At 65.1% G+C, this 9,826-nt stretch overlaps 4 protein-coding genes across 4 annotated transcripts in view; 2 read left to right on the top strand and 2 right to left on the bottom strand.

Annotated features, from left to right (window-relative positions):
- Positions 1–1,316, top strand: part of MNEG_1555 (DNA mismatch repair protein MSH4) — a gene marked incomplete at both ends in the record, with an annotated part of 7,764 nt that extends 6,448 nt beyond the window's left edge. The window contains 3 exons of the mRNA XM_014049959.1: positions 37–140; positions 418–609; positions 807–1,316. Coding sequence (XP_013905413.1) covers positions 37–140; positions 418–609; positions 807–1,316 — 806 coding nt within the window. The remainder of the gene's footprint in view (positions 1–36; positions 141–417; positions 610–806) is intronic.
- A 952-nt stretch (positions 1,317–2,268) lies between these two features.
- MNEG_1556 (hypothetical protein) lies at positions 2,269–3,358 on the bottom strand (the record flags this gene model as incomplete). Its single annotated transcript, XM_014049960.1, has 4 exons — positions 2,269–2,508; positions 2,696–2,938; positions 2,995–3,102; positions 3,251–3,358. The coding sequence occupies 4 exons, from the start codon at positions 3,356–3,358 to the stop codon at positions 2,269–2,271; spliced, it is 699 nt and encodes a 232-aa protein (XP_013905414.1).
- A 1,764-nt stretch (positions 3,359–5,122) lies between these two features.
- MNEG_1557 (Uncharacterized protein) lies at positions 5,123–7,385 on the top strand (the record flags this gene model as incomplete). The annotated part of the gene is made up of 7 exons (XM_014049961.1): positions 5,123–5,404; positions 5,598–5,811; positions 6,008–6,030; positions 6,179–6,284; positions 6,443–6,484; positions 6,681–6,757; positions 7,041–7,385. 7 exons carry the CDS (start codon positions 5,123–5,125, stop codon positions 7,383–7,385), a joined length of 1,089 nt encoding a protein of 362 aa, XP_013905415.1.
- Positions 7,386–8,418: 1,033 nt separating this feature from the next.
- MNEG_1558 (hypothetical protein) lies at positions 8,419–9,826 on the bottom strand (the record flags this gene model as incomplete). The annotated part of the gene is made up of 5 exons (XM_014049962.1): positions 8,419–8,744; positions 8,963–9,080; positions 9,254–9,304; positions 9,487–9,547; positions 9,765–9,826. The coding sequence occupies 5 exons, from the start codon at positions 9,824–9,826 to the stop codon at positions 8,419–8,421; spliced, it is 618 nt and encodes a 205-aa protein (XP_013905416.1).

Consider the following 9,826-nt stretch of genomic DNA (forward strand, 5'->3'; position numbering starts at 1 on the left):
CCCCGCCCCCTTCCCGGACCCCGTGCCCCCCCCCAGAGACGGCCGCCATCGTGTCTCAGGCCACCGACCGCTCGCTGGTGCTCATAGACGAGCTGGGCAGGGCAACATCCACTGCCGACGGCGTCGGCCTCGCCTGGGCGGTGCGCACCGCGAAAAGGCGCGCAGCTGCCGGCCAGCCGCCGGCGCTCGGGCCCCATCTGCTCTGCTCTGCCTTCGAGTAGCGCCCTGTTTTGCGCCACGCACGGCTTGCAAAGACGCTTTCTTGTCCCCAGCTGCCTGGCCGCGCTGCTTCTGCACACGCAGCAGCGCGGACGGGCCAACACCCCGCTCGAACGGCCTGACCCCCCAACCGCCCCAACTGCCCCAACCGCCCACACTGCTGCAACCGACCCAACCGCCCGCTGATGGCCCGTCCAGGTGTGCGAGTATCTGCTGACCCTGGGCTGCCCCACGCTGCTGGCGACGCACTTCAGGCAGCTGGAGGAGCTCGCATCGCTGTACCCCAGCTGCAGGCTCTGGCGCATGCAGGCACGCCGCGGGGCTCGGCGAGCGAGCGGGTCCAAAAGCCCGCAGCGCCCCGCCGCAGTGTTTCGGGCGGGGCGGTGGGGGGTGGGCTGTAAAATCTTGTCTGGTGATGCAAGGTTGCTTGCACTCAGACTCGTCGGGGATCGTGGGAGCAGCCGTCATGTGCTTTTGAGCCCTCGGGGCTGCCGCCCGCCTGCTCAGCTGCCCCCGCAGCACTCCAGATCCCCCGTGGTGCAGGGCGCACGCCGCCCTACCCGTCCCCCACCCAAACTGCCACGCAGGTAGACGTTGCGGGGGACAGCCTGCACTACCGCTGGAGTATGGTTTCCGCCGACGACGCCGGCGGCGGCGGCGGCAGTGATAGCGACGCCGCGACGCACTACGGCATCGCGCTCGCGCGCGCGTTGGGGATGCCCGAGCCGCTGCTGCGGCGCGCGGCGGCCGTCTCAGGGATGCTCGAGTCGGAGAACCGCGCGCGCGCCGCGGCCGCAGAGGCGAGCGGTGCAGGCGAGGGTGAGGGCGTGCGAGGCAGCGGCGGCGCCGGCAAAGGCGGCGGCGCGCGTGCGCTCCGGCAGGTGTACTCGCTGGTGCACCGCCTGGGCTGCGTCGCGCGGCACGCGGCCGCGGCGGGGCGCGGCGGCGAGGGTCCTGGGCGTGGCGCGGGCGGCGGCGGCGGCGGCGGCGGCGACGCGGAAGGGGCGGCGGCGTTTGGCGAGGCGGCGGTGGCGGCGGCGCTGCCGCTGTTGCGGGAGCTCAAAGCTGAGGCGGAGCGGCTGTGCTTCGGCGAGTGATATAGAAGTTTTGGTGCGCTGTGCGTTTATGACATGTTTTGGGTACCCAGCAGTGAGGCCTCTGCAATGCTCGCGGCTCTGCAGGCCTGGTTGCCGTGAGTAGCCTAATATTACACGTTGAGGCGAGGCAGCAGGTTGGGCGCACCAATGCGCAGCGCTGAGTAGGCGCGACGTCATACAGTACACTGGGGGCGCCAGCAGCCAGCCGGCACCTGTCACAGGGGCTCGCACCCTCCTCCTCGCCTGGCAACATTGCCAGATTGAACGAGGATTCTGTTGGCATGATAAGAACTACAGTTCCTTTTCCACGGCGATGCTATGGGAAAAACGGAGGCGCACGGGCCACCCGTGTGCTGTAGGTTTCTTCTCTGACCGCCAATGCCCTGTGCAAAAGCACGACTTTCGGCGCACCCATATGCTTGATACAAAGAGAGGCACCGCTGCGACATGCAGGAAAGAGGTAGCTCTCAAAAAGCGTCACGCAACGTCAGCAGCAGCAAGCGCCAGATGCGACAAGGAAGAATCAGGCGAGCAGCGCGCACGAGCTCTGCGCTGCGCAGCCCCCGCGTTGCCGAAGCCGTGCATGGTGAAGGCAAACGTGGCCGCCAACAAGTTGCGACAAGACGAGGTGCGTCGCGTGGGTCGCGACGGGTGTGCGTACAGTGCAGGCCGCGCCAAGGGGCCAGCGGCCAGCTGCCGCGCGGATGGTGGCGGCGGGCCCCACTGAGGTCGCAGCGCCTTGCGGCTGCGCGGCCTCCATGTTGGGCGGCAATTGAGGTGCAGTGCTACAATTTGGTGGTACAGGCGTTGTGCGACCCGAGGGCCGCCTCCCATCTGCGGCCAGGGGCCTGACTCGCGCCCCCTCACAGCACCTTTCGGGCCGGCAGCGAAGCCCCAGGAAACGCAGAAAACTCCCTGGCTTGGGCCGCGCCCCCGGCGACGCGCTGTCACATCACTCCGCGGCGGGCCCGCCGGCCTGCCCGCCGCGGTTGCTGCCCTCCTCATCCTCGTCGCTCTCCTCCGGCGCGGCCGCCGCCCCCGCCGCGGCCTCCGCCTCGGCCTGCATCTTGGCGGCCACGTACTTTCGGAGGCCGGTGGCAAAGGCTGGGGAGTAGTCGTAGGGGTACAGGTGCAGCACGGAGCCCACCTTCTTGCGCGGAACCTTGACATAACGCGTCAGCCACTTCGTCACCTGCCCGGTGATGTTGTTAAGGGTGTGGTGCGAATGGGGTGGGGGGTGATGGTGAGCGAGGCGAGGTGCAGGGTGCAGAGGGGGGGCGGGATGGCGGCGCCGCGCGCTGCGCGCGATTGCATGGTGGCCACGGCTGACACAGGGACCGTTGCCCTGCGTCATCGCGCTACGTTGACTACCTCGCCACCTGCGCGTGCTTTCGAGCCTCGGCATTCCAAGCCCAACGACCCCAGCACTCCTTTCCCTGTGACTGCCACCGCCGTGCGTGCTGCAGCAGCAGCAGCAGCAGCAGCAGCGGCAGCAGCAGCGGCGGCGGCGGCGGCGGCAGCAGCAGCAGCAGCGGCAGCAGCAGCAGCAGCAGCAGCAGCTGCAGCAGCAGCAGCAGCAGCAGCAGCAGCAGCAGCTGCAGCAGCAGCAGCAGCAGCAGCAGCTGCAGCAGCAGCAGCAGCGCAGTGCGCTCACCAGCAATATGTGCGACCCCAGCACCTGGGGCCGCGCCATGACCAGCGCGGGCAGGTCCTCCTGTGCTACACCCAGGCTGCGCAGGAACGCCAGCTGCGGCTGCAGCCACGACTTAGCGCCGTAACCCAGCACCTGGCGCGGCGTTTGCGAAGGTGGCCCGCGCGCTTTTGAGGCGGTGATGGAGGGCGGCATGCTCGCAGCGGCGCCGGCGGCTGCGACCCTGCGCCTGCGAATTCGGCGAAGCTGCTGCGGGACAGCCGGCGCATGCCGCAGGCCGCACCTGAGGGAAGCGCCGCACGACCTCGGCGCGCTGCTGCGGGTCCAGTCCGAGGCTTTCCGACAGGAACTGCAGGCTAGCCTCTGCCTTGGCTATGCAATATGTGGGCATCTGAGGGGTGGGGGCGCGTGTTGATGATGGTGCGTTCAAATAGGGCTTGCTGGCACCACTGTATGGGTGTGATCACATGCGCCGGTGTGCTGCTGCGCTCGGCGATGCGCACAGCAGCCGCAGTCCGCATGCGCAGCGTCTTGAGGCAGCTGCTTGCGTGGCGCGTCGATTCACCTGCGGGCATTTCAAGAGCAGCTGCTCCAGCTGCTGCGGCTCGCTGAACCCTTCGAGGGCCAGCAGCCGCAACAACGGCTCAACGCGGTCCGCAGTTGAGCTGCTCAGCAGCTCGGGACAACGGGTGATGGCGCTCTGCAGTGCGCGGGACCGAAGGCGGGAGCGACGCGGATCATCGAGTGGGCGGCACTGCCTAAGCAACACAGCGCAGCAGAAAATCGATTATATGTGTGTGTCTGCTGTCAAAAACGCATTTTGCCCACCCTAAAGCAGTACGACAAGTAAGAGACCCCTCACGCACCTGCAGCGCGCTTTGCGCAATCCCGTGCGCGGCGAGGAGGTCGGCGACCGAGGGCCGCTCAGCTGTCGGCAGCGCCGACGGGCGCACGACTGCGGGACAGCTAATAAGTCTGTGGCGCGGTTGCACCGGCCAGGTCGCTCTCGTGCTGCGTGTGCCAAGCAACATGATGATGCCAAACCAACGACGTTTGATCTAAGAGCGCGGCCCACAGCAAGACAAAGAAAGGTCTTCCTTCTCTCTTCTGTGGGCCCGCGAGGCACTTCGACTCGATCGCTTTACACGCGTTGGTGACTGGGCACGCCTTCCGATTGAGGGCTTCTATGTCGGATATGTGATTTGTGAGTCCGTGTTTTCCTTTGAACTGCTTCCCTGGCTCGCCTACACCAAACAAGGTGCATGGCTGAAACATGAGCGGTCATGCCCCCATGGTCATGCTGCAGCTGGAGCGCACCTTGAGCGCTGCCTGAACTCCGGTGCCGCACGTTTCTGCCGCAGTTCATGCATCTGAAGTTAAAAGATGCTCTGAATAAAGATGAACCATGGGTTGACCGCATCTGACGGATCAAGGTACACAGCATACATCCTATCAACGAGGATTGTCCAGCTGTTGATCGGCCGCACCCCCCCCCCCCACACAGCAACTATTGTGGGCGAGTGAGAGGTTGGAAGCGCTGAGCAGGTGTGCTGCCGTGGTAAGCTGTGCCCATAGCGTACCGCATGCGCAACGTAGCGCAACGTAGCGTTTGAAGGCTCAATATGAATGTTTTGACCACGGTCAAACGTATGTGCAACACTCCTGGATCGTGCGATTGGGCCAAGCCATGCAACCTTTGCAGAAGGCTACATGATTTCTACGGTTTCTTGATAGCTGGACCCATTCGTTGGATGACATGAGCTGTTTGGATGTAGCGTCCTGCCCCACGCTTCTACTGTACGCTCAACTGTGTGCGGGGGGTGCCAGGCCTGCACGATTCCCGGGGTTGTCGGAGCCAGATCCACTTTGATCCAGAAGTTGAGGCACGTCGCATACTTGCAACCGCTGGAAGAAGGGCTGAGACAAACACACCAGACCACACGCAGGTGGCGAGTGACCAAAAACCAGCATTGGCGAGAGCATGCACATGAGCCCAAGTACAGCAAGTAACCAGCTCTAAGATCAATTGCGCCATCTGTTCTGTCACTACCGTGTGTGCGGTGATCAGCTGGCATGGCACTTCGATTTCGCAAAATCGGCGCGCGGCAGTTTTAGCTACGGCGCGTATCCAATAGCAAAATAGCACAGTAGCAATATGCGCGCGCCCATTGGCGCCGCCGCGCTTCGCCGCGCTGCGGCCTTCGGCCGTTTGCAGCAACATCAGCTACGCTCCCGCTGCGCCGCGGCCGCGCGGGCGGCCCCCGCGGCGCTGGCGCACCCTGTAGTGTACCACCCGGACTTCCAGCTGTCGCCGCTGCCAGACGGCCACCGCTTCCCGATGCCCAAGGACCACCTGCTGTACCTGCGGCTGCAAGAGCTCGGCCTCGCGGGCCGCACCTTCACGCCAGAGCCTCCTGATGTCGGGACGCTCTGCTTGGTGAAGGCGGGACCGCACAGCCGCGCAGGGTGGGGTGCACGTGCACAGCTGCATGACCCCTGTAGCCCGCGGCCGATGCTCAGCCCATTCAACTGTCAGACCAGCACGAAAACGGAGCCTGTCTACCGGTACTAGCGAAGCTGCGCCGTGCGGTAGCCGCGCGCTAATGCGCGTTCAAAATCGCCAACCGCAGGTCCACGATGAGGGCTACGTGCGGGCCTTCCTGGATGGCTCTATAGACCCCGCCCTCATGCGCCGCATCGGCCTGCCGTGGAGCCCCACGCTCGTGCGCCGCACCCTAGTCGGCGCCGGCTCGGCGGTGCTGGCCGCGCGGCTCGCGCTTCAGCTGGGGGTGGCGGTGATGTGCAACGGCGGCACGCACCACGCGCATAGAGACTACGGCGCTGGTGCGCAGCGCTCCCGGCTGGCAGCAATGATCAATGATCTTTTGACAGGGCTCGCATTGCTGCGCTGCCAACGAATATCCAACCCTAGGGCCATGTACCCTGTGGCACTGTGCAGTCTTGCAGCTTCCCGCCAGCTTCCGCCCAGCCAACGCTCTGCAACCCGTGCTGTGTCTGCCCCATCTCTTTCAATCTGCAGGCTGGTGCATCTTCAACGACCAGGTGGGTTCCAAGTCGGTTGGGTGGCTTGCGGTGGTGTTGGTCTGGCCGCCCGCCCACTTCAGCCCCCTGCGCTCACCACTGCGGCAGAAGGGAATCGCCACCTGTGCCCACGCCACCCGCCGGCACAAACCCCTGTCCCACTGCCCAGGCGGTTGCAGCGCGTGCCGCCCAGCGGGACGCGGGCGTGGGGCGCTGCATGTTTGTCGACCTGGATGTCCACCAAGGGGACGGCACCGCCGCAATATTCGAGGGCGGTGAGCCCCGGCAATGCGCAGTGCGGTGCTGTGCTCTGCTGTATGCTGGGCGCGAGCTCGGCGCAGCTGGGTTCCGCAGCCACGGCGTGCGAATTCTGCCCGCGCGTACGCCGTCGCGTCTGCTGTCACAACATGCAATTGTCGCTCGCGCGCAACAGATCCATCTGTCTTCACCTTCTCTATGCACTGTAAGGACCAAGGTGAGGCGCCGCGCCGCTTTGCCGCCTGCCCAGCTGTCACAGAGCTCACAACAGCGAGCAGGCCGCTTGAAACTGTCTCTGCAAAGCCTGTGCAGGCCCGCAGCTGACGCCCTTACGATACTCATGCAGGACAGGGCCAGCCTTTACACACAGACCCCATCACGCACTCTACTCCCGACTTTATGCGTGTCCGCAGGATTCCCTGCGCGGTTGCAACAGAGCGACCTGGACATCGCCCTGCCAGCTGGCACGAGTGACCAGGAGTATCTTGGGGTGAGTGTGTGGGTGTGTGTTTGCATGATATGATGTGCTGTGCTCTGTGTGCGTGCTGCAGGCCTGAGAGTTTGCAACCGCACACAGTGTGTGCTTCCCGCTTCTCTTGTACGTCTGTTACATACAAAACCCTGAGCAGAACAACATGCCTTGCACATCCACCTGAAGCCACACTCACATGTTTGACGTATGAGTGAACACAGTAGCCCTTCATCCTAGGCATACACGCAGTATCTCTCCCCCCTCACAACCGCGGGGCACGCACCAACGCCGGGCATTGCAGGCGCTCCGCGCCACGCTGCCGCGCCTGCTGGCAGAGCAGCAGCCTGGCCTCGTGCTGTACAACGCGGGCGCTGACGTGGCGGCGGGCGACGCGCTGGGCAAGATGGCGCTCAGCGACGCCGGCATTGCTGCACGCGACCGTTACGTCATGGCCTGCTGCGCAGAGGCCGGGGTGCCCATTGCCGCGGCAATTGGGGGTGGCTATGCGGAGGACCACTCGAGCATTGTCGAGCGGCACGTGCAGCTGCACAGGGCGGCGGCGGAGCACTGGGGTGCCCTGGCGGCCGCAGCTGAGCGGCGGCGGGCGGCAGCGCAGCAGGCGCGGCGGCCGAGAGAGAAGCTGTAAATCTACTTACATTCCCTTTGAGGACACAGCGCACATTACATGTCAAGACTCTCCGTCATGAACACATTGGGCAAGTGATGTTGTCGCCAACTGCAGGACAGTCACGCGCGTGTCAGGTGCAGCCGATTCATCGCGCACGCCGCAAGCTGCCACGGCGTACCACAAAAAGTCACACGCGAATCGTAATCCCCTCACCCACAGACCTCAGAAAAGGTCGGCCCCAAAGGACGAGATGCCCCTGCAAAAGCCCCTTGTGTGACCGGATAAAAGCGCCAACACTGCGTTTTACCCGAGACGGCTTGATGTTTGGGAAGAGCAGAGACCTGAATGCATGCCAGCGTTCAAGCGACTGCTTTGCAGCAGCCGTGAAGCATTGTCGGTGCCGGTTAGGCCCACCGACGCGCGCTCGACGTGAGTGCATCGACGGGCATCGGACGGCTGACCGACGCGCATGTCGGAAGCGATGCGCCCAGCAGCTGCGCGGCAGGATTTGCCACGTATTGCGGGCGTGCGCTCGGAATCCAAGGAATTGAAGGCTGGTGGGGTCCACCAGCACAGCGATCACGCAAGGGGCGTTGCATGCTGCGCGCACAGTGGTGCACAAACAACGGTTGGTGCCAGAGGGCCGCTCGCCGTCGGGGGCCCCAAGACAAAGGCAGTAGAAGAGCAGGAAAGGGAGGAGGCGATGTGGGCGATTACCCAAGGAATGCTCCGTCCGGGCGGCCCTGTGCTTTCACGCGTGCGCGGCAAGGCGGGCACGACGCCGCGGAGCTGGCGTGCGGGCCGGTGGCGGCATCCTCAGGGCACCCACGCAAGGCCACGGCGCGCGGCACGCGGGTCGCTGCACATCACAGAAGCGATTCTGTTGCAAAAGGCTTGTAGGTCGCTGCACTGCTGCAAACGCCACCCACCAACACTGCGGCCGACGACACGCAGTAGGCATAGACCACGGCGTAGGGGTTTATATGGCTGTCTAACATCCAGGCGCCAGGCGCTCTGCGCGACACCAGGGCGTCGCCCCTCCCTGGACAGCTCAGCTCGCTGCCTGCAGGCGCGGCCCCGTCGTTACGCGTGGCGGCAGCTGCAGCGGCGGCGTCGCGGCCTTCTTCACCGGAAAGGGCTGCTGCGGCTGCTTGGGTGCGGCCCGCGGCGCCTGCTGGCCCGGCTGCGCCAGGGTCTGGGCAGCCAGCAGCGTTGGAGCCGGCGCGGGCGGCGCCTGCTGCACCTTTGGGGCTGCCTTGCGGCGCGGCTCAAAGAGCGGGGGCTGGTTGCTGGGCGGCGGGGGCGAGGGGCCACGGGCGATTGCCATGCGGGCGGGGCCGTCGGGGCAGAACCGGGCCGTCGTTCGGCGTACGTAGCCTGCAAGGGGGCAGGAGTGCCAGGGAGGGGCTGAGCGCAGGGCGTGGTGGCTGGGAAGGCAGGGCTGGATGCCAAACGCATCCTTTCCGTGACGATTTCCGTGACGATTTGAAGGACAGTGCAAGCCAAGCCCTGGCCACCTTGGGGCAACGCAAGCCCCAAGCGTCCATGCGAGCAGGGTTGCTGTTTGCGGTAAGGCCCCCCTCACGCTGACTCACCGAGGCCGTGGCAGGCGACGCAGGTGTGCAGGTTGCCGCGGCGGCCGTTGGACACGTTGCGGGCCCAGCCCGTGCCGCTGCACACCGCGCAGCGCGCCTCGTACACATGCGCTGGGGTCTGCGCATGTGGCCGAGAAAGGAGAGTGGGTAAGCGCCCAGGAGACTGCCAACCAGCACAAGCAACGGGTAATCGAGGACTGCATGCAAAGAAGAGAAACGAGAGGTCCTACCCTGCAAGGTACATACACGAATGCAGGAGACACAATGAGTGACAGCTGCGCGATGGCGCACCTTGCAGGCGCGCTCCTCGGGGTCGCACGCCTCCTCTTCGTGCTGAAGCGTCTGCAGTGGGGTTGCAGCGCACGCAAGCGGCTTGGGCGTGAGAAGCAGTGGCGAAGCATGCACCCAGCGGCCAGCCTACATGCGGGCAGTAACTTGCACATGGGTCCCTCCATCAAACCCAGTTGCACTTGTGGTCAGGCTTCCAGAATGAGGTGCCGTGCGTTATCGCGGCCGCTGCTCACCAAGCCCGCTGGCGGGAGCGTACGGTAGGGGTGAAAGAGGGACAGCGGCAGGCCCTCGGTCCTGCAGAGCCCATGCAAAGCGGCAAGCGGTGGCAGCAGAGCACCCGCAGCGTGAGCGGCGTGCCTTACAGTACAGCGAGTGGCGCGCGATCTGTTGTTGTGGAGACAGCGCCGCCGAGCAGTTCTCGTGCATCATACACAGCATACACGTTACAGTATGTCGCTCGAGGCAGCGTGAAGGACGCCAGTTTACGACACCGTTGCAACTTGTCACTCACAGGGGCAGGTGGTCGTGACCAGAGCCATCGTGATCACGAGCCGAGCGCACGACGATTGCCAT

The sequence above is a fragment of the Monoraphidium neglectum genome (genome assembly GCF_000611645.1).
Source record: "Monoraphidium neglectum strain SAG 48.87 unplaced genomic scaffold scaffold00158, whole genome shotgun sequence".
Taxonomy (NCBI): Eukaryota; Viridiplantae; Chlorophyta; class Chlorophyceae; order Sphaeropleales; family Selenastraceae; genus Monoraphidium; species Monoraphidium neglectum.